Source organism: Notolabrus celidotus, chromosome 24 (assembly GCF_009762535.1).
Source record: "Notolabrus celidotus isolate fNotCel1 chromosome 24, fNotCel1.pri, whole genome shotgun sequence".
In the NCBI taxonomy this organism is placed as follows: domain Eukaryota; kingdom Metazoa; phylum Chordata; class Actinopteri; order Labriformes; family Labridae; genus Notolabrus; species Notolabrus celidotus.
Window position 1 is genome coordinate 6,074,257 of NC_048295.1, and position 24,395 is coordinate 6,098,651.

Here is a 24,395-nt window from a genome sequence, read left to right on the forward strand (position 1 = left end):
TTCTACGCACTCTTTTATAAATGAGAACCCAGATCTGGACCTCTCAGAGCTCTCCACATGTCACACATTGATGCAGAGGCTGCTGTGCACAGCTCAGTGTTCTAACCACATTCCTAATGAGCAGTGTGGCTTGCTGTTCTCTGTTTCGAGAGTCACGTAGAGTCTGTTCCCCTGATTTCATATCTCTGTGATATGAACTGTGAGAACTGAAGCTTGTTGTGCAGACAGTGTGTGAATTTGATTGTTATTGTGCAGCTGTAAGATTCCATCAGAGTAAACAGACCGCTGTTGTTGCTGAAACCCCACCGGGGGAGGAGCTACTGATATCTGACTGCAGAAGAATGTGAACTGGATCGTGTTCTCTGCAGACTGAAGTGTGAGCTGAAACAGCAGCATGGATCCGGGTGAGGTCAAAGAGGAGGGGGGAGAAATGAAGAGGTAAGAGTTGGTTAAACTTGTATGTTTCTTTGAATTTACTGTGTGTGACTCAGCAGGTTTGCTGCTGGTGACATGAGTGTGTGCAGACCTGGGGCTCTAACTTTTGCAGGGGTGGTATTACGTTTCTGTGCTCACACACATTCAGAGAGCATGTCTGTAATCAGGGAGGGAACGTGAACTTCTGTGGTTGTTTGATTGTAGAAACTGTGGTTTATCTGCAGACTGACTTCATTCACAGTTTGAGATCTGTTAACCCTTCTCTGCTGGGAGCTCAGACTTTGTGCTGCTGATTCTGTGAGGGTGAAAACCTCTTTTATGGTCTGCCTCTTTACACCAGGATCAAAGTGGAAACAGACTCTCCTGGACCTGAACCCAGCAGTGTGTCCTTAAAGAGTGACTTGTCCATGGATCAACCTTTACATTTCAGGTTTGTTGGTTAACACGTATAATCCTTTATGATGTTACTCACAGAGACTTCTGAGACTGCTCCATATCTCTGTAATAACTGAGTTTGGTTAAACTTTTATATTTTAGACAAAAGGCTGCATCAGTGATGAGGTAGGCTAACACATATAGTCCTTTATAATGTTACTCACAGAGACTTCTGAGACCTCTCTCTCTCTCTCTGTTCAGTGTTTGAACTAAAGTCCAGACACCTAAAGATAAAGAGATACTGAAGTCAGACTACATTAATCTCTGACTCTCTTGTGGACACAGCACGGCATTCACTCTTTGGGGTATCTGGTCTACAAACTAAGTGTTGGGATTGAGAGGTCTATTTGTGAGAACATGACTGACACTAAATATCACTTATGAGACATGAGATGAAGAACACTCATGACCTAAATCTTCAGAGTTCATGTTTCTCCACAGAGACGACCAGGAGGTTACCAGTAGTCCATCTATCGAGCGAACAGACCTGGACGCTATATTTCAGGTACATGTACAACAAAGACCACCATCCTGCATCTTTAGAGTACGGTGGATTATCAGTTCATCCTGTATCAGATGTCTTGATCCATGGTTTCAGATTGAACAAGTCAATCATTTAACATTTTGTTCCAGTCACTGGAGGAGAACATCGTCAGTTTTGTGAAGGAAGAGTTGAAGAGGATGTGCAAAGCTGTGGTTTCAGGTTACCCAGAAAGCTATGAGACTGGAAACCAGGTTTTGGACAGTGAGGAAGAGAAACAGAGGAGTATCACCAGAGAGAACTTCCTGAAGGTCACCTTGGACTTTCTGAGGAGGATGAAGAAGGAGGAGCTGGCTGACCGTCTGCAGAGCAGTAAGAGGATTTACACATCACACACGGACCAACCATTCATTTGAGGATCTTTAGGTGAACTGATGTTGTTAAATGTACCTTTTAATAGCTAATTTTACGTCTTACCAGTTCCCTCAGGACCTCCTGCATCTGTTTGTCAGCACAAACTGAAGTCTCACCTGAAGGAGAAGTTCCAGTTTGTGTTTGAGGGGATTGCTAAAGCAGGAAACCCAACCCTCCTGAACCAGGTCTACACAGAGCTCTACATCACAGAGGGAGGGGCCGGAGAGGTCAATGATGAACATGAGGTCAGACAGCTTGAAGCAGCATCCAGGAAACATGGACTAGAAACAACCATCAAACACAATGACATCTTCAAACCCTTACCTGAGAGAGCTGGACCAATCAGAAGAGTGCTGACTAAGGGAGTGGCTGGCATCGGGAAAACAGTCTTAACACAGAAGTTCACTCTGGACTGGGCTGAAGACAAAGCCAACCAGGACATCCAGTTCACATTCCCCTTCACTTTCAGAGAGCTGAATGTGCTGAGAGAGAGAAAGTTCAGCTTGGTGGAACTTATTCATCACTTCTTTACTCAAACCAGAGAAGCAGGACTCTGCAGGTTTGAAGACTTCCAGGTTGTGTTCATCTTTGACGGTCTGGATGAGTGTCGACTTCCTCTGGACTTCCACAACAATCAGATCCTGACTGATGTTACAGAGTCCACCTCAGTGGATGTGCTGCTGACAAACCTCATCAGGGGGAACCTGCTCCCCTCTGCTTGCCTCTGGATAACCACACGACCTGCAGCAGCCAATCAGATCCCTCCTGAGTGTGTTGACATGGTGACAGAGGTCAGAGGGTTCACTGACCCTCAGAAGGAGGAGTACTTCAGGAAGAGGTTCAGAGACGAGAAACAAGCTAACAAAATCATCTCCCACATCAGGACATCCCGAAGCCTCCACATCATGTGCCACATCCCGGTCTTCTGCTGGATCACTGCTACAGTTCTGGAGGATGTACTGAAGACCAGAGAGGGAGGAGAGCTGCCCAGGACCCTGACTGAGATGTACATCCACTTCCTGGTGGTCCAGTCCAAACGTAAGAGCATCAAGTACGATGGAGGAGCTGAGACAGATCCACTGTGGAGTTCAGAGAGCAGTAAGATGATCCAGTCTCTGGGAAAACTGGCTTTTGAGCAGCTGCAGAAAGGAACCCTGATCTTCTATGAGTCCGACCTGACAGAGTGTGGCATCGAGATCAAGGATGCCTCTTGGTACTCAGGAGTGTTCACACAGGTCTTTAGAGAGGAGAGCGGACTGTACCAGGACAAGGTGTTCTGCTTCATCCACCTGAGCGTTCAGGAGTTTCTGGCTGCTCTTCATGTCCATCTGACCTTCACCAAGTCTGGACTCAACCTGATGGAAGAAGAACCATCAACCTACCATGGATCTACACTTACACAGTTCTACCAGAGTGCTGTGGACCAGGCCTTACAGAGTCCAAACGGACACCTGGACTTGTTCCTGCGCTTCCTCCTGGGCCTCTCACTGCCGACCAATCAGACTCTCCTGAGAGGTCTGCTGACTCAGACAGAGAGTGACCCACAGACGGATCAGGACAAAGTCCAGTACATCAAGAAGAAGATTGAGGCGGACCCCAGTCCAGATAAAAGCATCAACCTGTTCCACTGTCTGAATGAGCTCAAGGACCGATCCCTGGTGGAGGAGATCCAACAGTACCTTGGGTTAGGAAGACTTCCCAGAGAAAAACTGTCTCCTGCTCAGTGGTCAGCTTTGGTCTTCATCTTACTGTTATCAGAGGAAGATCTGGACGTGTTTGACCTGAAGAAATACTCTGCATCAGAGGAGGCTCTGCTGAGGCTGCTGCCGGTGATCAAGGCCTCAAAGAAAGCTGTGTAAGTAAAATGTAATCATTAATACACACTCAGATATTTACTTTCCAATGAATAACTCCTTACTTGTTTCCTTTTGGTTCTCTCTGCAGACTGAGCGGCTGTAACCTGTCAGAGAGAAGCTGTGAAGCTCTGTCCTCAGTCCTCAGCTCTCAGTCCTCCAATCTGAGAGAGCTGGACCTGAGCAACAACGACCTGCAGGACTCAGGAGTGAAGAAACTGTCTGTTGGACTGGAAAGTCCAAACTGTCAACTGGACACCCTGAGGTCAGATCAACACACAAATTGTACTTTTTCTTAAATTGTTGCTTCCTGTGGATCCGACTGGCACAGCAGTACCTTTCTTGGTCTTTACAGACTGTCAGGCTGTCTCATCACAGAAGAAGGCTGTGCTTCTCTGGCCTCAGCTCTGAGCTCCAACCCTTCCCATCTGAGAGAGCTGGACCTGAGGTACAACCACCTGGGTCAGCTTGGAGTGGGGCAGCTGTCAGCTGGACCGCACTGGAAACTGGACACTCTAAGGTATGAAAAGGCATGCTGCATTCAAAGACTGCAGGAAGAGCTGGAAACATGCACTCTGCACTTGGTTAGTGGTGTGTTCCTATGTCTTATTGATTAAAGCTGTACTCTCTGTATGGAGACCGTCATGGCAAACAGCACTCCCAAAACATATACCAGCCCTGGTCCATGGCTTCCAAGGCTCGGTTGCATGTGCATATGAATTAGTAGTGTTAAGTACTTTGTCTCCAGGCCTTGGGTAAGATGAAGTAAATAGGTCCACCTGTATTGGACTCCACACCCAGGATGTAGGTCTTCAGGCTCATTTTCCTCTTCACCATGCTGGTTTGGTACAGCGCCCAGGTTTCTGTTGACGCACCAATCCACCTATTTGTCTCAAGATCTTACCTTCACTTGTAAAATCAGACCCTGACATACCTGAACCCCTTCACTTGGGGCGAAGACTTGCTCCCCATCCAGATCCCTTCAGGATCATCTGTTTAATGTACTGGCCTGAGTTCTGGAGCGCTCGCCATGTTTGGGTTCTGTGTTTTTTTTGCCTCTGAATCTGTAAAAACAGTTGGAAGTGTGTAGGTAGAATGTTCATGTTTGATAAATCATCCCTGTCCTCCTTGCAGGGCGGAGTCTGGTGAAGAACAATGGTTAACACCTGGTCTGAGGAAGTGTAAGTGTGGAACACATTCAACCAATCCTCTCTGATGTCATTCAGTTAAACATCTGATGGCAGGATTCATTTTATACTTTAAATCAATGACCAAAATGTCAGTGTGTTACTTCAGCTGTGTTCTCACCATCAGATTCCCGTGAACTCTCATTCGACACAGACACCATAAACAGGAGGATCCAACTGTCTGACAACAACAGGAGGGTGACACTCATGAAGGACAACCAGTCGTATCCTGATCACGAGGAGAGGTTTGACTGGCAGCAGCTGCTGTGTGATACTGGTCTGACTGGTCGCTGTTACTGGGAGATTGATTGCTTAGGGTATGTTGATATATCCGTGAGTTACAAAGGAATCAGTAGGAAAGGAGATCGAGATGACTGTCTGTTTGGAAGGAACGATCAGTCCTGGAGTATGCACTGCACCAGTGGTGGTCGTTTTTGTGTCTGGCACAAGAACAATGGAACCATCTCGCCCTCCCGCTCCACCTCCTGCTTCTCCCCCATCCCTAACAGACTGGCAGTGTATGTGGACTACCCTGCTGGCATTCTGTCCTTCTACTTGGTGTCCTCTGACACACTGATCCACCTCCACACCTGTTACAACAAATTCACTGAGCCTCTGTATCCTGGGTTCAGTTTTGAGTTCTCTGAACCTGGGTCCTCAGTGACTCTGTGTTCCCCTGTAAAGGGAACACATTAATTGACGCTGTACCAAAGTGAAGCCAAAACATCCAGAGTGCTGACATCTGGATAATGATGATGTCTGGAGTCAGTTTGTGTGGAGCAGATCAGCCGGTGGAAACATAGCATTAACCTCCCTTTTTACAGTCTACCCCTTACATTTGATGCTCTTTTTACAGTGTACAATTAACTTGTGATGCTCTTTTTTCCAGTGTATGCACATTCTTACACAAATAAATTTGATTTAGAAAATGGATTTGTGTCACTGTGATCATTAGTGTTGAAGTCAGTGTTGTAGTTACTGACTGTCTCCACAGGAGGGCTGTGATCATAATGGTTTCTCTGTAGGTCTGTTTAACAAATTCTCATGTTGAGGTCTCTTGCAGCTCGTACATTTCACCAGCAGGCGTCAGTGTAGGATAAGTGACAGCTGCTCCTGAGTGACGTAATGCACTGAGGAGTGAATGAAGATCAGCTCTCAGGTGTTCATACAGGAGCTCTACTCTGACACTGCTGACATGTTGACTTGGTTTAAACAGGATTTAAACATTTCAGGAGGAAAATTTAAGGTAAATATGAAATAAACACAACAGAGCTGGGGGGACCATGCACCATCCTGCAGCCTCTGACAGAACTATGTGTTTGTTCTGTTCACTGATTAATGGCTGTTTATATTTCCAATGCCCCATGTGTTCTTTCTGTGGTTGTCACTGCTCATATGCAGCCCAAGAGGGTGGAGCTGGATGTACAAGCTAGAAATTTCCTGGAGTGCTTGAATGCATCATGTTTTTATGGCTGCTCTTGTTTACAAACTCATTACTGGTTACACTGGTTAGATAAATCTCATGATTCCTGCAGGCCATGAATGCATCATGTGTTGTAACTGGTTCCTCCTTTTAACGCAGTGCTTTCCCTGTCTATGTAATACTATGCGCAGGCCATGAAGGCAGCATCCTGCAGACTGTGAAGGCATCATACTGCAGGCCTGGAAGGCAGCATCCTGCAGGCCGTGAAGGCAGCATCCTGCAGGCCGTGATGGCTTCTCTTCTTCTTCTTTTAGGCCGGTTACTGGTTACCCTGGTTGTATGAATCACACATTTCCTGAAGCCAGTGAATGCATCATGCGTAATTTGCTGCTAAGTGTCTGTTTATTGGTTTCACTGGTTTGATATATATCATTTTTCCTGCAGACCATGAACGCCTTTCGTGCTGTCCATCATCTGCAGTAAAGAAGAGTTTATCTATTGATTCTGTGTGCGCGCTCCGAGCATCTGGCGCGCGTCTCCGCCAATCTGATCCCTGCCAGCGCGCGCTCCCTGTGCGGGTTCATGTGTTTGCTCGGTGTTGCGCGCACGCCGCTCGGTGTCGCGCAGCTCCCTCGGTGTGTGTTGGAGGAGATCACTGACAGCAGGATGGGAGGATGTAACGATCTGCTCCATTTTCTCTGAACCACTGCGTCCTGCCCGCTCTCTGCCCGCAAACATGGCGACGGGGGCCGGCTGGCAGCCTCCGTACAACCCCCCCACCACCCTCAGCTCCAAATTCGCCCCCCCTCCCCCCTCCAGCATGTTCTACGACGGAGGACTGTCGCTGGAATACACGCAGGACCTGCACCTGAAGATGAGCAAGAAGATCGCTCAGCTCACCAAGGTGTGTGTGCGCGCGCGCGTGTGTGCGTGTGTGTTTATGTGTGTGGATGTTTGTGTGTGTGCGTGTGTGGAGCAGGTGGGGGTGTGGAAGGATGCTGGAGCTGCTGTGTAAACATGCACGTGAGGAGGAGGGGAGGAGGAGGCACTGGCTCTGCAGATATCTTATAATAGTGACTCTCCCCAGGTTTAACTGTGTGTGTGTGTGTGTGTGTGTGTGTGTGTGTGTGTGTGTGTGTGTGTGTGTGTGTGTGTGTGTGTGTGTGTGAGAGAGAGCTGGTCTCAGGGTGATGTCTCAGGGTGAAGTCTCAGGATGAAGTCTCAGAGCTGGTCTCAGGATTAAGTCTCAGGATTAAATCTTAGGGTAAAGTCCCAGGATGAAGTCTCAGGGTGAAGGCCCAGGGTGAAGTCTCAGGATGAAGTCTCAGGATTTAATCTTAGGGTAAAGTCTCAGGATGAAGTCTCAGAGCTGGTCTCAGGATGAAGCCCCAGTGTGAAGTCTCAGGATGAAGTCTCAGGATGAAGTCTCAGGATGAAGTCTCAGGATAAAGTCTCAGGATGAAGTCTCAGGGTAAAGTCTCAGGATGAAGTCTCAGGATGAAGTCTCAGGATGAAGTCTCAGGGGGAAGTCTCAGGTTGAAGTCTCAGGGGGAAGTCTCATGATAGAGTCTCAGGTCCAAGTCTCAGGGTGAAGTCTCAGGGTGAAGTCTCAGGATGAAGTCTCAGGGTGAAGTCTCAGGGGGAAGTCTCAGGATGAAGTCTCAGGATGAAGTCTCAGGGTGAAGTCTCAGGATGCAGTCTCATGATAAAGTCTCAGTGTGAAGTCTCAGGATGAAGTCTCATGATGAAGTCTCAGGCCCAAGTCTCAGGATGAAGTCTCAGGGGGAAGTCTCAGAGCTGGTCTCAGTCCCGGCCTCAGGGCTGGTCTCAGTTCTAGTCTCTTCATCCTCTTTGTCTCGTGCTCCTGCTGCTGTCTGTGAAAGGCTTACTGTAGTTATGTAACGCCGGAGCGATGCAGCGGTTTGTCTGAGCTGCTCTCTCTGTGCTCCACCTGAGCTCACAGTGCACTCAGTAGTACCCTCTGTAGTACCCTGTAGTACTCCGTAGTCCTCTGTAGTACCCAGTAGCAGAACCTGGGGTAGTCCCGGACTGTGGAGTGTTTCGGTTTCATGTCGGCCATCATTAAAGGTGGCTGTTGTGAAACTGTGGAATAAATAAAACAGCTCAAATAGGAGGAGAGCAGATTTATATAACGGACGAGCTCTCTGTGCAGGAGGATCAGCTGTGCCACACACACACACACACACACACACACACACACACACACACACACACACACACACACACACACACACACAAACACTCTCTCACATCTGTGTTTATATCTGATCATGTGTATATTTAGAGTCAGCAGTTAGTGTTCCTCAGAGCCTCAGCATGGTTGTTTGTTGTATGTTGATTACAGGTGTATCAGAGAGTGAACAGGTACCTCCAGGAGGAAAGAGGGCGTGTTGGAGCATCCAATCATTGCCTGCTGCTCACACTCACCTTTATTTTGTAGTTTAGTTCCTCTGGAGAAAATAGAGACCTTTATTTTGTAGTTTTGTCCTCCCGCTGAGCATGCTGACCTTTTATTTTGGAGGTCAGTCCTCCTGCAGATATCAGAGAGATGTTGAGCCGTCAGCCGCTCTGGTGTAATCTGCAGCTGAGTGGAACAATAAGAGTCTGAGAGGAGCTTCAGTCTTTGTTTCCTGTCTTAATATTTCATGCAGGAGATTCATCATGAGTGTAAATATTTCATCTGACTCCCGTCACTGCAGCTGTCTGAGCGTTTTGTTAAAGACTGTCAGTGTGATGATCCTGAAAATGACTCCATGCTTCCTCCCACATACCAGAGTGTGAGCCTGAAACAAAACTTTAAACAACGTTTCGACTTCTTCTCTTTTTGTTTGAAAACAAAAAGTCTGCAGAGAGATGGGGACATGATCTTCATCCTTTATGATGATCATTGTTTATATACTTTTGTTTTGAAAAGTGCAGGAAGTAAGGAAAAAAGAAATCCAAACAACAGCTCAAAATCCACATTTACAAGAATATAATATAATATAATATAGTATAATATATAAGGCAATGATATATACTATATTTACAAATACAGGGATGTTCAATTATTTTGTTTCTGAAGCTATCAGCAGAACACTTCTCACATCCTGAAGATCATCCGGGTGCAGAACCGTGTTCAGGAACATTCATGGAAAACAAGCCTTATTGTTACTCGACACAAACACAGGACGAGGTTCCTTTATTCCCAGGAGAACCTAGTAGAACAGAGAGGAGTATGGAGAGATGAAAGGATGAGCAGAGAGCGGCAGATGAAAGTGGGCTGCATCATTAGAATAATCATGTATAATTAAAGGGAACATGGCTTCTGCTCTGCTGGGGATCAAAGAGAGAACAAAGCAACACCTGAGACTGTGACTGCTGCACACTGAGGACAGGTAACAGGCCTCATTCAGGTGATACAAACAGCAGAGATATACAGGTGCACCATCAACACCCTCCCTCCCTTTAACCCTTAATCTGCTGTACACAGGTGAGTCATGAAGAGAGAAATGAGCAACAGAGACCCAAAGTGTTTTTGTACCAGGCTGTAAACATGTTTATTTCTGCTGTAACATTTTAAAATGGGGCTCTTTGGGGACTGACTCACTGCAGGACACACACTCTAGTGGACACTGGAGGAACTGCAGTCTGTGGTGTGTAAGAATGTAAATAGAGAGTGAGTGTGTGTGTCCTGTTGTGGATATTATCATCACATGACATAATGTCGGTCTGTCTGCAGGTCATTTACGCTCTGAACACCAAGAACGACGAACACGAGGAGGAGATCGAGTCTCTGAAGGAAGCTCACGAAGACGAGGTAGGGACTCACCCCACAGAGGGTCGAGGTACCTGACGTGGATCTGTGTGATCTCTGAGTTCACTCAGAGAAGATGCAATCAGTGCTGCTTTCAGTGTTACACATCCAGCGTGGGATTTTTCAGTGAGCTGTTCTCTATTTAAACATCTGATGCCGTGAGTGTGACTTTTTTTCGTCGTCTCTCAGGTTCAACACATCGTGACAGAGACCAGAGACAAGATCATGCAGTACAAGAGCAAGATGTCGGACGAGGCCGACCTGCGGCGGAGACTCGCCGGTCTGGAAGAATCAGTGGAGCTTCACGAGCACATGAAGAGACAGGTCAGCCATGTTGCCTCTCACACGTGTTTATAGCCAGGACTCTGGTTTAGTCAAATATTTAATATTTATCCTGCAGATAAATGTCTGAAAGCACGGCTGCAGAGATGATGAGTCATGTAGGATCATGTGTGTTATGCTGAGTCATTAAAGCAGCATGATGTGGCCTTGTGTTGCCTTCAGGCGCTGGCAGAGTTCGAGATGTACCGTCAGAGGATGGAGGACTCCCAGCTCTGCACGGAGGCACAACACACACAGAGGGTGGTGTCTATGAGCAGAGAGGTGAGACACACACACATGCACACACACACACATACACACACACACACACACACACACACACACACACACACACACACACACACACACACACACACAAACAAAGGTTACATGGTGGTGTCTGCAGGTGGAGGAGATGCGTCGGGACTTCGAGGAGAAGCTGCGCTCCTTCAGCACGGCCCAGGCTCAGTTCGAGGCGGAGAAACGGCGAGCGCTGGAGGATCTGCGGACGACGCACCGCCAGGAGGTGGAGGATCTCCTCAACAAGCAGCACAACCAGAGCGCCTCCTCCACCGAGGACCAGGAGAAGCTGGCGGAGCTGCACCGACAGGAGGTGGGGGACAGAGAGGTGTAGTGGGTTCTCTGAACGTTACAGATCTCACATTACATCAGGGTGCATTGTTTCTGAGTTTCTGCATCCTCCCTCTCCGAGCAGGTGGAGGCCCTCATGGAGCGGGTGGAGGAGCTGTCCAAGGATAAGGTGCGTCTGGTGGAGGAGTACGAGGCCAAGCTGGGGAAGGCTCAGGAGTACTATGAGAGAGAACTGGAGGCCATGAGGAGGACTCACCAGCTCACCACAGAGAACCTGCTGGCCTGGAAGAGAACCGAGGTCAGACACACGCTCCACCACCACAGAGGTCCTGTAAGATGTCTGTATGTCCCACAGTGATGATGTCATGGTCTACCTGTGTGTACCTGTGTGTGCCAGGTGGAGCTGCGTAAAGAGTTCCAGGCTCAGGAAGCCGCTCTGCAGCGCTCGCTGTCCAAGCTGAGGAGCGAGCTGCAGAAAGCTCAGGAGGAGGCGAGGGAGAACCGCGACAAGACCAACAGACTGCAGACGTCGCTCGCCAACGCAGAGGGCACCATCAAGAACCTGCACAAGCAGCTGGAGGAGGCGATCCAGGACGGGGAGATCTGGGTGATGCAGCTGAAGGATACAGAGTACGAGCTGGAGAGCAGCAGAGAGAGAGTCCAGCAGCAGGCCACAGAGATTCTGCACAAAGCCAGTGAGACGTTCTACTTCTACTGTTTTAATGTCAGCACGGTTTACAGCTCCGTACACACACACACACACACACACACACACACACACACACACACACACACACACACACACACACACACACACACACACACACACACATACACACACACTGCGGTTTGTGGCCCAGATTGAAGAAGCTTTCAAAGAATCTTGTGGATCTAAAAATAAACTCTGAGTGAAGAAACGTTCTGGAGTCAAACAGAGTCCGAACTCATCCATGTGGACCCGGACTGATCCTAGTTTTTGGTGTGACTGTTCCCAGGTCAGATCGGCTCCCTGCAGGCCACACAGATGTCCCACGAGGCCACCATTAGGAACCTGGACCTGGAGCAGAACCGCTTGAAGGAGAAGATCGGTCGCCTGGAAGAGGAGAGGGAGGCGGTGTTGAACCAGAGCCAGACGGCCAGCGAGCAACACAAACAGACCGTGATAAAGCTGGAGCAGGTAAGTTACTAGGATTAACCTTGGACCTGGACCCTGACGTGAACAGGTTGGAGTCTCACGTGATGTGTTCTCCTCAGTCTCTGCGGGAGGAGCACCAGGGCTACGAGAAGGAGCTGTGCAGACTCCGAGCTCATTACGAGGAGGAGACGCATCGCTTCAAGGACGCCCAGGTCAGAGTCCTGGGCGAGCTGGAGGAGAAGCACACGGCCATGAGGGAGGAGGCGCAGCAGGAGAAGGAGGAGGAGAAGACGATCCTGATAGCGGTGAGGAGTCTGGGTTCTTTCTCCTGGGGTCTCAGGGTCCCTCTCATCACAGACATTAACCGCTCTCCTCTCCTCCCTTGTGCAGAAACTGTCTCAGGAGTTTGAGATAAAGCGTCTGTCGTTGGAGGAGCAGAGGGACCGCCTGCAGCAGCAGCTGGATAACTTGAAGGAGGAGCTTTCCGCCAAACTCAACATGGCCAATCAGGAGGTAGGACCCCTCACCCTCTGAGTCCAGATCCAGGTCCAGGAGCACACGTTAACGCCTCCTCTCTGCTCTCCACAGGTGTCTCACCTACAGGAGCTGGTGAGGGAGGGCGAGCAGAACCTGGGCTCAGCTCAGACTCAGATCTCCTGTCTGAAGGAGACACAGGAGAAACTCAGGACCGAGCTGGACGCCACCAGATCCCGAGTCCGAGAGACCAGCAACCTGCTCACCGACCTGCAGGTACGAACTCAGGGTTTACCCCTTAGTTACAGGTGAGCAGGGAATTCTGGGTAACTGTGTTTGTGTTCGCAGGAAGAGATTGAGACTCAGCGGCAGCAGCACGACGCCAGAGTGATGTCCATCCGAACGGAGGAGAAGCAGAAGATGGACAAGATGGCTGACGACTTGGACCAGAAGTGGAGAGACGCTCTGAGGTCAGTCCTCCTCTTCTTCTTCCTAACATTGAAAGGAACGATGAAGGGAGGATGTAACACATGAGCCGTCCCTCTCCGCAGGGAGGAGGTGCGTCTGCTGAAGGAGGAGCTGACGGAGGAGTACGACGCGGACAAACAGGTGACACTGACTCAGCTGTCTCAGCAGAAGGAGCTGGAGATGATGGCGGCCAGAGAGAGCTGGCAGAGGAAGGTGGAGGACCTGCTAGAACAGGTAAGAACCGCGGGGCCTGTAGACTCACATTTGACAGCATGAACAGAGGGGACACCTAGCAGCTCCCACCTGTCAGTCAAAGAGGGCACGCCCCTAATCCTCCCTCCATTTAACCCTTAATTCAGCCGTACAGATTATTTCTGCTGACCTTTGACCTCCATCCTCACTTTGATTGACAGCCCTGCTCACAGTCTGTGTGTGTGACCTCCATCAGTCAGTGAGTTAAGGTGTTCAGGTGCTGTGCTCCTCGTCTCGTGCAGACCGCCTCTGGCTGATCTGAACTCAGGGAGACCGGACCTGAGACACACAGAGGACTCACGGAAACAGTTAGTGACAAGCTGGAGACCGGAGTGTAACAGCACAGGCAGAGAGAGGAGGAGGAGGATCCACTAATGCTGTCGTTCACTGAGAGAGAGTACAGCCGAGTTATTTAAACGATGCTCAAGCGAATCCACGATGGAGGAGGAGAGTCAAAGAAACGAGCCAACAGCGAATCAAAACCTCCGCCCACAGAGCAGGAAGTCTCTATCACTCACTGCTCGCTCTATGCTCCACCCGTCTTAGAGACCAAAACCATCGTCAGGCCACAGCTGACGGCCTCAGAGCCCACATTTAGTATGCATGTGTGAATATTTGCGTGTGTGTGTGTGTGAGTGAGGTTTGGATATAGAAGCACTCATACAGTATGGATGAGGCTGCTCTCAGGTAGCCTGCAGTGATGAGAGCTGGACTCTCTTCGTGTCTCCATGAAGCTCAGATATCTGCTGTCAGAGCAGCTCGGATCCATCCTCTGTGGATCCTGTCAGCTGTCAGAGTGACGCCGTCTTATATAAGTGATCTGCTGCCAGAGTCGGGAGAAGAACCTCAAACACTCGGCAAACCTCCTCTAAGAACGGGGCCGCCATTATTATTAGGTTCTCTCTGCGTAGCTGTTTACACCTTAGAACTGCAGAAATCACAGAGATACAGAAACGTCTGCCTGGCCGTGTCTCTGCCTGACTGTGGTTTGTAGATCCTTTTAAAGGTCTGACAGACAGACCGACAGACAGAGAGGAGAGGTAGAGTTCAGGTCATCTCTCAGTTTCTTAAAACTCAAGACTCCATCACTGCCCCGCTCCTCTTCATCACATTTTAAACCCCTCTTACCTCGCTCTCAGTGATGTAGTCCTCCTAAAGCTCTAAATCCTGCAGAGGATTTGAAGCGCTGCAGCTCCAGGAGGAGGTCCAGAGAGTTCACTCAGACCTCAGAGAGTTCACGGATCCCTCCACAGAGCTGCTCCTCTCACTCGTCTGCTGGGTTTATTGATCTCTATATGTTCTGATGGCACCTAAGAAATATCCTAACACCTTACTGACCCGCCCTCACTGCCCATCTCCTCCTGCACATGTTAAAACATCTCTCTCTCTCTGCAGATCTCTCTGCTCAAACAGTCTCTGGAGCTGCAGCTGTCTCAGTCTCAGTCGGCCCTGCAGCAGCTGCAGTCTCAGTTCAACCAGGAGAGGGAGCTGCTGAGCCAGCAGCTGAAAGGTGAGCTGAGTCACGGACAGGTAACTGTCATGTCTCGACTGCTCTCTGATCACACCTAAGTTTCCTTGTGTGTGTGTGTGTGTGTGTGTGTGTGTGTGTGTGTGTGTGTGTGTGTGTGTGTGTGTGTGTGTGTGTGTGTGTGTGTAGAGATGCAGAGGGAGCACCAGAGGAGAGAGCACCGCTTGCAGGAGGCGCACTGCTGCGCTCTGAGCACCATGGAGGAGGCCCGACAGCACCAGATCAGGGTACACACAAACACACATTAGAGGATAAACAAGCTAACTGCTCAGGGAGACACTGTGTTGTTGTGACTCCATGCATAGAAAGCTTCCTCTCTCTGAGTTTTTAAATGTCACAGCATCTGTGTTGCTCCCTCCGTCAGGCCCTGGAGGAGCGACTGAAGCAGGAGCAGAGGGAGGAGGTGCACGCTCTGAAGGAGGCCCACAGGAGAACGCTGGACATCCTGAGACAGCAGTCGGACCAGGAGCTGCAGACGCTGCGCTTCGAGCTGGAGGATGAAGGGAAGGCCAAACTGGGTGAGAGATCACATTTTTAATATTTCATAAAATTAAATATGTAACACTTTTATTATTTAATTGAATATCTCATATTTGATTATTTCTGCAGCGTCTCTGAGAGCAGAGTTGAATCACCTTCATGCCACGGCCATCGAGCACCTGAAGCAGATCCACCTGAAGGAGAACTCAGTGGCTAAACGAGAGCTGGAGAAGGCCATGGAGCACAGTCACCAACAGGTACGCTCTCCTCCTCTCCTCCTCTCCTCCTCTCCTCCTCTCCTCCTCTCCTCCTCTCTTATCTCCTCCTCTCTCATCTCCTCCTCCCTAATCTCCTCCTCCCTTATCTCCTCCTCTCAGGAACAGGAGCTGTTAGTCCGGATCTCAGACCTGCAGTCGGAGGTGTGTTCCCGGAGCAACCGCATCACAGACCTGGACCACGAGATCCACTCCCTGAACGAGACCATCGACACGCTGACCCGGGAGCTGGAGCTGAAGGGGAAGGAGGTTCTGAGGGTCCGCAGCGAGGCCAACCACCAGATCAGGTGGGTGAAGAACAACTGCAGGTAAACGAGTGGAGGAGGACGAGTCATCACTCACACACCGCTTCATCAGAGGAGAGGAGGAGAGGGATGAGAGGAGGAGAGGGGAGGGAGGGAAGGGAGAAGAGGCTCCACCCCACCCCACCTGTACTCCAGCTGTATCAGTGTTGACCTGTGTGTGTGTCTCTGCCGTAGGGCCCACGAGCAGGACCTGACCAAGAGACATGAGAGAGACCTGGGGGAGATGAGCATCCTGCACCACAGAGAGACTCAGATCATGTTAGCGGACTTTAACAAGGCCCAGGAGGTTCTGAAGGACAAGATCACTGCTCTTCAGATCCTGTAAGATCCTGCTCTGAGTCTGCCTCCTCAGATCACTCTACCTCCTTTGAGCATGCACTGATATGTGTGTGTGTTTGGTGTGTGTGTGTGCAGGCTGGAGGGTACGGAAGAGAAGCTGAGGAACAGAGAGAGCAGACCTGAAGACCTGCACCTGATCGCAGAGCTCAGAGAGCTGGTGTCAGAGAGAGAAGCTCTGGTGAAGAAACTGGTGGTGAGTTCAACCTTGTGTGTGTGTGTGTGTGTGTGTGTGTGTGTGTGTGTGTGTGTGTGTGTTTGTGTTTGTGTGTGTGTGTTAAAGTGATGGTCCGTCTCCTCTCCTCAGGACGATAAGAAGTTCTATCAGCTGGAGCTGGTGAACAGAGAGACCGGCTTCAGTAAGGTGTTCACCTCCAGTGCCAACGTGGGCGTCATCAACCCTCTGATCAAGGTGAGTCCATGAGGGGGGCGGGCTACATGGTTTCAGTAAGTGTGACATCATCAGTCCTCAAAGAGACAGGTGAGGGTCGGGTGTGTGTGCTCATGTCCATCACACCTGCCCATACACAGTCAGAACACACACACTGAACTCTGTGTCACTTTGTCTCATCGTCGCCCCTGCAGCACAGAGTCTGTGTGGTGCCCCTGAGCTCCTCTCTTCATCAGGGAGCTCCTCCTCCTATAACAGAGAACATGTGATCCATGAATCATAAACATGACTCCTCCTCAGCCGCCTCTCTCTTCCTCCTCCTCAGCTTCCTCCTCTTCCTCTTCTTCCTCCTCTTCCCTCTTCTTCTCCTCATCCTCCACATCATCCCATGCAGAACCCCGCTCTCCCTCCTCCTCCTCTTCCTCAGGGAGTCCTGGTGTACAGCTGCAGGAGGTGAGACTTTACCTTTCTGACTCAGTTCACCTGCAGGTCACCTGATTCACAGAGTCATGTGACCTGTCTGCATCCTCACCTGTCTGCAGCCCTCACCTCACTCCCACGGTCCTCACCTGTCCTCACCTGGTCTCACCTGTGAGATGAAACACTGGATTATAAACCCTCAGCGCTATCGGCCTGCTCTACTAGATACTTTGAGGGAATCGAGTTCATAGAGGTCATCACAGGGCACACATCATAAAGAGTGTGTTATCTCTGACGTGACACACACTGCACACTCTGAAACACTCCACCTCTGCAGGTGTTCTTCCTTCCCCTCCTCCACCTTTTCATCGTTCAGCGTGCAGCAGCTTTACTTCCTGGTGCAGGTGTTCTCCTCTCGGTCTCTGTTCTTCTTTGTTTTCTGTTTCTGTTTCTCTGACTCCTCCCTCTGTTTCCTCCTCAGCCTTCCTGAGGCCCACACCACGTCTCCCCCCACCCTGCGGGGGGAGGAGGGGGGAGGACTGAAGCTCCACCTTCCACATGAAGAAGAAGAAGATCTGTACTCGCAGTACTTCACCTTCTGACCCGCAAAAAAATAAACCCACATGCATCACCTTTCTGTAAAATAATAATGTGGAGTACGGGACAGAGAGCTGAGGTCACACACTCTGCAGGTTCACACAGCGGAGGAGGGAAGGACTCCTCTGGGCCTCCGTACATGTGAGAATCCGTCTCTGTGTCTCCGTGGTTTCTCTGTCTTAACGTCTTCACAGAGTCTAAACATGGAGACGGAGGAGGAGCTAAAACAAACACACTCTGAATCCTTCAGACTTGTACAGATGCCCAGAGAGTCCATGATCCATTCTCTGACTGTGATCAGAGTCTGCTCAGACACACACACACACACACACACACACACACACACACACACACACACACACACACACACACACACACACACAGGAGGTCGTACCGTCTCCAGTGAAACAACACCAGCATCACTCTGACCTCAGCTCGTGTCCCGCTGACGGTGTACATACAGGAAGTGTTTCTGAGAGCCAGCAGGGGGCGCTTGATTTACCTACCTGGACACCTTGGGGAGGGGGGAAGACTCTCTCACCTGGAGAGACTGGACTCTTTTTATTCTCCAGTATTTATAAAATCAGCTGTTTTTCTACGGTCTGTGTGTGAGGGAGCACACACTCACACACACACACTCACACACACACACACACACACACACACACACACACCTCCAGGTTCTTTTTAATGCCAAGGAGTGTTACGCCCACCTGCACCTGCTGGGGGTCTGTGTGTGTTGCTGTGTGTGTGTGTGTGTGTGTGAGTGAGTGTGTGAGGGTCAGGCCATAGAGCATGTAAAACAGACGCACACACACATACACACACACACACACACTTCATGATGCTGCTGTCACTCACTTGAATCTCCATCTTTGGTGTTTTATATCTCAGAGTTTACATCGTGCCGCGTCTCTTTCATACTGTACAGTTTACAGACTGCATGGTCATATACAGCCTGTAGGGGGCGCCGTCTCCTTCAACTGTTGTGTTTCCTTCAACTGTCTGAAAATCCTCTGTTAGAATAATATCTGGCGATGTGTGTTGGTAGTGTCAGAGGTGGGCAGCAGAGAGCACACCTTGCAAAAGTTGAAGGAAACACGACAACAACACAACACGATGCTAGTCTTCCAGAAGTGAACCAGCTGCAGTGTGTGAACGCTCCGTGATGCATTCAGGGTCATTCAACAGATAATGACCTGCTGTGGACCAACACACACTCACACACACAGCTGGTTCACCCTCGCACTGTGAACATTAACTTATGAATCATTAAAGCTTGACATTACAGAAGACTTCTGTTTATTTCTTTTTGATTAGAAAAATTAATTTTCTCACTTTGACCTGCAGATTCACACACTCCCTTTATTTAAGATTTTTTTTAATCTATTGTTTTTAATTATTTATTTAATTATTTAATTTATGTAATACTTGTTTTTTATTTATTTATTGTATTTATTATTATTATTTATTATTTATTTATTCTTGTTATATTTTATCTTTTTTTAAATTATTTTATTTTATTGATCAGTTCATCTCTCTCTCAGCTCCATGTTGGAACAAACTGCACACTGACCTCTCTTTAGGACAGGTGCACACTGACAGCTCTTTAACACGTGCACACAGGTGATGCAGTTTGTGTTGCAGTTGGAGCTGACTTGATGTCTGCCTTGTGATTTTCATGTTGATGATGTCCGTCTGTAAAATCTATAATAACTATAACGACGATATTTATTTATATTTATATTATTTCTGTTGTATGTTATGGAACAGTAAAAATTATGATTGTGAGAAAAGCTCTCCTGCTGTGTCACTCTATGTTTGTGTGCGTGTCACTGTATGTGTGTGAGATGATGTGTCTTTGAGCTCAGTAAATCAGACGGCTGCTTCAGGAGGAGAGACTGAACTTTATTGTCATGCAGTTTCTTCTAAGTCCACTCCTCCTCACACACTCCATCTTGAAATCCAAGTCTTCTTAGTTTTCATTTACAGTCACAGCAAAGACGTTTAAGATGCATAACTTAACAGTGCAATCTCAGAAGCAGTTTAACACGTTTTACAGATTATTTCTACATGACAATCCTGTGCTTTAAACTAAACAGGTGAAATCACACCATGCAAACGATACTGTTCGTGTGTGTGTACGCGCGTGTGTGTGTGTCAGCTGCTGTCTTGATTTGCAGGCCTGCATGTTTGAAAGATGAAACACAACTTTCACTCTGTTGTTTCTTATATGACCACTAGGGCGCGCCAAAGCTTAAACATTTCTGCTTTTTAGTATCTCTTATTTGCAGCTTGCATTCTGTGTTGTGAGAACTACATTACCCATGAGCCTCAGCTTGCTGTGCTGTTGATCTGGATGAGCCTGAAGGTGAGTGGTGTAGAGAACATAAAGTTTACCTTTAAAGTTTAGAGTCATGCATTTACAACACAGTACTGTTTGGGATCAAAGTGCACTCTGGGAGTTGTAGTTATCTTTTCACTGTGGTGCTGGACATTTATTCAAAGATCTGATTGTTTCTGGAGATGTTTGATAATCACAGACCTGCTGTGTGCTGCTTCCTGCAGAGACAGGAGGTGGGGTGTGTCTGCAGGAAGCAGCAGGGCTCATGGGAAAAGTAGGTTAAAGTGAGTGATGTCTGAACTACATGTATGATCTGTGTTCATGCTACAGCCAGTGTTATTCTGCTAAAGGTGAACATGTCTGATAAAGGTGGTCTGATAATCCAGAGGTCTGGATTATAATCTGGTGCGTGTGCCGGTCCGGTCCTCAGCTGCTGAGCAGGACGATGATGTAGATGAGCAGCAGGCAGATGAGGATGAGGGTGAAGTTAACGAAGAGCTCCTGCAGGTTCCTCTTGGCCTGAGGGTTCACCTCGATCTGAGATGCCCGCCGGATCGCAGACTTGGTCATGTGCTGCACGCGCTCCATGGAGGCAGAGGGCGGGGCTAGATCCTGATGGCCTGGGATTAACAGAGGAGATGGCTCAGGCTGAGACCAGGAGGACCCAGAAACTGTAGCAGCTGAGGTCTGATGGGTCTTCTTCTTCTTCTTTCCTTCTTCTGTAGTCCCTGTTAGTAGGAAAAGTGAATCAAAGATAGTTTATTAAAGGCACAGTTCAACATTTAATCTCTTTAAACCACGAGGGTCCTCCTGCTGACTCAGGTGACCCTTTTAAGTCCAGATTTATGTGAGCTGTAGAGCCAGCAGCCTGTGGCGGTCTCTGGTGGACTCTCAGGGTTTATGGAGGTGTGTATCTGAGTGTGATCTTCATGGTTTCCTCTGAACTGCAGGAGCCTGCGTCCAGTAGCGAGGAGGAGCGAGCTAATCAGAGCAGGGCATGCTGGGAGCTAAGTGAAGGATCCATGTTGGATCAGAGCGATAACAGGACTCATCTCTGGAATCTTTCAACACGTCTATTTTTATCTCTCCTCCCCGGTTTCCCCCCTCCATTAATCTGCCCCCGTCTCCCATTATCACCTGACATGTTCACACCTTCACACACACTCTCTAACAGCCAGCTGGATTAACTGCACGGGGCGTCAGTCTGCCGGCTGGCCCCTCACCCCTGACCTCTGACCACTCACTTCTGACTGACAGTAGGAAGTGTGGAGTGATTTACAGACTGACAGCAGCGTTGAGGGTTCAAACATAGTTAGCTGTGTTTGAATTCAAGATGAAGAACAGATCACTGTCCGGCCTCTCTGCAGGTCCACGTCCTCCAGAGTCCCTCTGTCTGTCTCTGTGAACAGGACCTGGACTACTGAGACCCTGACAGGCATAAAGTGGTCTTAATCTAACATCCGTCCTCATCCCTCACAGAGTCAAACAGCCTCAGACTGACACCTGAGGTCTAGCTAGGAAGTAGGAGGATGAAAGGAAAGGAAAGGAAAGGAAAGGAAAGGAAAGGAGTACAGGAGAGCAGAGCAGAGGAGAGGAGAACAGAGCAGAGCAGAGGAGAGGAGTTTGAAAACACAATCAGCTGTTGTTCTGTGAGGAGAGATAACAGAGTCATCTTAAGAGGAAACACTGAATGTTTCCATCACAACAGCTGTGTGTGTGTGTGTGTGTGTGTGTGTGTGTGTGTGTGCGTGTGTGTGTGTGTGATGAACAGCTGATGTGTCGTTCCCTCTGAACACGGTCATTAACATTGAAACACACGAGGTTTGCCTGCAGCCTCCCCCCCCCCCTCTCTCTCTCTCTCTCTCATCTGGACGGTTATTATTTGTTAATATTTATTAATATTTTTTATTTTTTTTTAAAAGTTCTTTCAAAATTACAGTTGCTGCTGACACTCTGTGGTATAACCCACCCACTTTATTTGCTGTAGAAACTGGGAAGCCACGGCCCACCCAGTACCCGGACTTGCCGAGATTTCAGTTTGTCAGGTTCCCCCGTGTTCCTACGTATGTGGGATTCGAACGTCCTGTCCGAGACTGTGCAATTGGAAACGCCCTCGAGCCTTCAGTACAGTTGTAATTCCCATATGCCACAAGGCACCGAGCGCATATGTTGGATTCGAACATCCTGTCCGAAACTGTGCAAGTTACAGTTGTAATTCCAATACGCCACAAGGCACCGCATATGCGGATTCGAACAGTCCTGTCCGAAACTGTGCAATTCCAAATGCCCACGAGCCTTCAGTACAGTCGTAATTCCAATACGCCACGGGTCACCGTCGACTGTTGAATTTGGTCAGGTTGTATTTATAGTCGTGTTTTTTGGCTGTTGGACTTTAAAATTCACTTTGTCTCAGGTGAGTATCGAACGCTCAACCTTCAGACTGCCAGTCCTTTCTCTTAACCACTGCACCATACGAACACACTTGTGAACATGAACTCCGGGTACATTTGTCATGGTGCTTTGGCTGTTTGACTTTAAAACTCACCATGGCACTGATAAGAATCGAACCCACAACCTTCAGACTGCCTGTCCTTCCTCTTAACCACTGCACCACATCAACACACTTGTGAACATGAGCTCCGGGTATATTTGTCATGGTGCTATGGCTGTTGGACTTTAAAACTCACCATGGCACTGATAAGAATCGAACCCACAACCTTCAGACTGCCTGTCCTTCCTCTTAACCACTGCACCACATCAACACACTTGTGAACATGAGCTCCGGGGTTATTTGTCATGGTGCTTTGGCTGTTGGACTTTAAAACTGACCATAGCACTGATAAGAATCGAACCCACAACCTTCAGACCGCCAGTCCTTTCTCTTAACCACTGCACCATATCAACACACTTGTGAACCTGAGCTCCGGGTATATTTGTCATGGTGTTTCGGCAATTGGACTTTAAAACTCACCATGGCACTGATAAGAATCGAACCCTTGACCTTCAGACTGCCAGTCCTTCCTCTTAACCCCTGCACTACACTGACACACTTCTGAACATGAGCTCCGGGTACATTTGTCATGGTGCTTTGGCTGTTGGACTTTAAAACTCACCATGGCACTGATAAGAATAGAACCCACAACCTTCAGACTTCCAGTCCAGCCTCTTAACCACTGCACCACATCAACACACTTGTGAACATGAGCTCCAGGTATATTTGTCATGGTGTTATTATAATATTAATAATAATAAAAATAAAAATATTTATTTTTATAATAATCATATGTTTCATTTTAAGTTATTAATAATTATTAATATTATTAATAATTATTAATATTTATTAATATTTATTAATATTTACCCCCCCCTCTCTCCCTCACATCCGGACGGTCAGGATTCGGTGACAGAACATTAAAACTTGACCGATGTTTTGTTTATGTAGATCTCTTCTGTCTAAGAGGGTTGTGTTCAGTGTCTGCAGGCCATCAGAGCGTCTGTTTGATTCCTGAGACGGTCTGGAGTTAGAATCAGTCAGGATGTGTTTATATTTCAACTTAAGTTTTTCAGCCTTCAGTCTCAGAGAGCAGGTATGAGTGTAGATGTGTTCAAGGTGTGCACAGTGTGTGTGTGAGGTTTATCTTCACACACACATGCATGAGACTGTGTTAGCTGGGACAGATCACAGCTGTCTGGATCCTCAGAGGTTAAACCAGAACCAGAAGTTTATCCCTCTGAGACTCAAACACACACACACACACACAAAGGCAGACACACACACACACACACACATTTAAAGGACAAAGAGGGCAAGGTCTCACTCTGACGGAGAAGTTTTTAAACTTTTCAAAAAAGCAGAGGAAGTCTGATGAGTTCAAGAGAAACACTGAAAACTGGACAGATAAATGTGTGTGTGTGTGTGTGTGTGTGTGTGTGTGTGTGTGTGTGTGTGTGTGTGTGTGTGTGTGTGTGTGTGTGTGTGTGTGTGTGTGTGTGTGTGTGTGTGTGAGAAGATGCTGTGTCTTACCTTCAGAGGAGATCGGAGCTGGTTGGAGTTGGAGGGAGAAATGTTAGACATGCAGCGAGCCGAGCTCTGCAGGACTGAGAGAGAGAGAGAGACAGAGAGAGAGAGAGAGAGAGAGAGAGATGGGGAGAGAGGGGGAGAGAGAGAGAGGGGGGAGGGGGCTATATGAGGGGGAGACGAGGGTTGAATTAGGTCTGGTCAGATCCTGGACTCAGACAACCTCAGGTTTGTGTTGTGCGCTGACATTATTTATGATTCATTTGTAACTTTATTGAAACATCAGTGAGGAACAAATACTTCAGAGTCCCACCTGTTACCTGTTCTCCTCAGGCGCCCTGGTATCTCGCTCACCTGCTTACCTGTCTCCCCCTGCAGGTGCAGAAGCTGGCTTTGTTCCTTCAGCATGGTGATG

General features: G+C 48.5%; 3 protein-coding genes across 5 annotated transcripts; 2 read left to right on the forward strand and 1 right to left on the reverse strand.

Moving 5' to 3' along the window:
* The first annotated feature begins 322 nt into the window (after positions 1–322).
* On the forward strand, positions 323–5,738 carry LOC117807968 (NLR family CARD domain-containing protein 3-like). The gene is made up of 9 exons (XM_034677314.1): positions 323–438; positions 776–865; positions 1,312–1,375; positions 1,504–1,723; positions 1,832–3,620; positions 3,710–3,883; positions 3,974–4,138; positions 4,753–4,799; positions 4,933–5,738. The coding sequence occupies exons 1-9, from the start codon at positions 395–397 to the stop codon at positions 5,499–5,501; spliced, it is 3,162 nt and encodes a 1,053-aa protein (XP_034533205.1). The 5' UTR covers positions 323–394; the 3' UTR covers positions 5,502–5,738.
* A 203-nt stretch (positions 5,739–5,941) lies between these two features.
* On the forward strand, positions 5,942–19,414 carry zgc:85722 (uncharacterized protein LOC407982 homolog). 3 transcript variants are annotated; one of them, XM_034678099.1, is made up of 24 exons: positions 5,942–6,051; positions 6,420–7,132; positions 9,971–10,048; positions 10,235–10,369; positions 10,550–10,648; positions 10,773–10,979; positions 11,082–11,255; positions 11,355–11,652; positions 11,953–12,134; positions 12,212–12,397; positions 12,483–12,605; positions 12,681–12,842; positions 12,915–13,036; positions 13,118–13,268; positions 14,682–14,796; positions 14,944–15,041; positions 15,179–15,332; positions 15,424–15,551; positions 15,672–15,877; positions 16,049–16,195; positions 16,289–16,406; positions 16,518–16,622; positions 16,927–17,054; positions 17,503–19,414. In XM_034678099.1, exons 2-24 carry the CDS (start codon positions 6,965–6,967, stop codon positions 17,621–17,623), a joined length of 3,405 nt encoding a protein of 1,134 aa, XP_034533990.1. In that variant the 5' UTR covers positions 5,942–6,051; positions 6,420–6,964; the 3' UTR covers positions 17,624–19,414. The 3 variants fall into 3 exon arrangements, with proteins under 3 accessions (XP_034533990.1, XP_034533992.1, XP_034533991.1); XM_034678101.1 differs by lacking the exons at positions 5,942–6,051; positions 16,927–17,054 and having other exon boundaries at positions 6,832–7,132; positions 15,672–15,856; positions 17,503–18,904; XM_034678100.1 differs by lacking the exons at positions 5,942–6,051; positions 16,927–17,054 and having other exon boundaries at positions 6,859–7,132; positions 17,503–18,909.
* A 91-nt stretch (positions 19,415–19,505) lies between these two features.
* pln (phospholamban) lies at positions 19,506–24,067 on the reverse strand. Its single transcript, XM_034678103.1, has 2 exons — positions 23,987–24,067; positions 19,506–20,690 (listed from the first exon to the last, which is right to left on the reverse strand). Exon 2 carries the CDS (start codon positions 20,548–20,550, stop codon positions 20,389–20,391), a length of 162 nt encoding a protein of 53 aa, XP_034533994.1. The 5' UTR covers positions 20,551–20,690; positions 23,987–24,067; the 3' UTR covers positions 19,506–20,388.
* Positions 24,068–24,395: the final 328 nt, after the last annotated feature.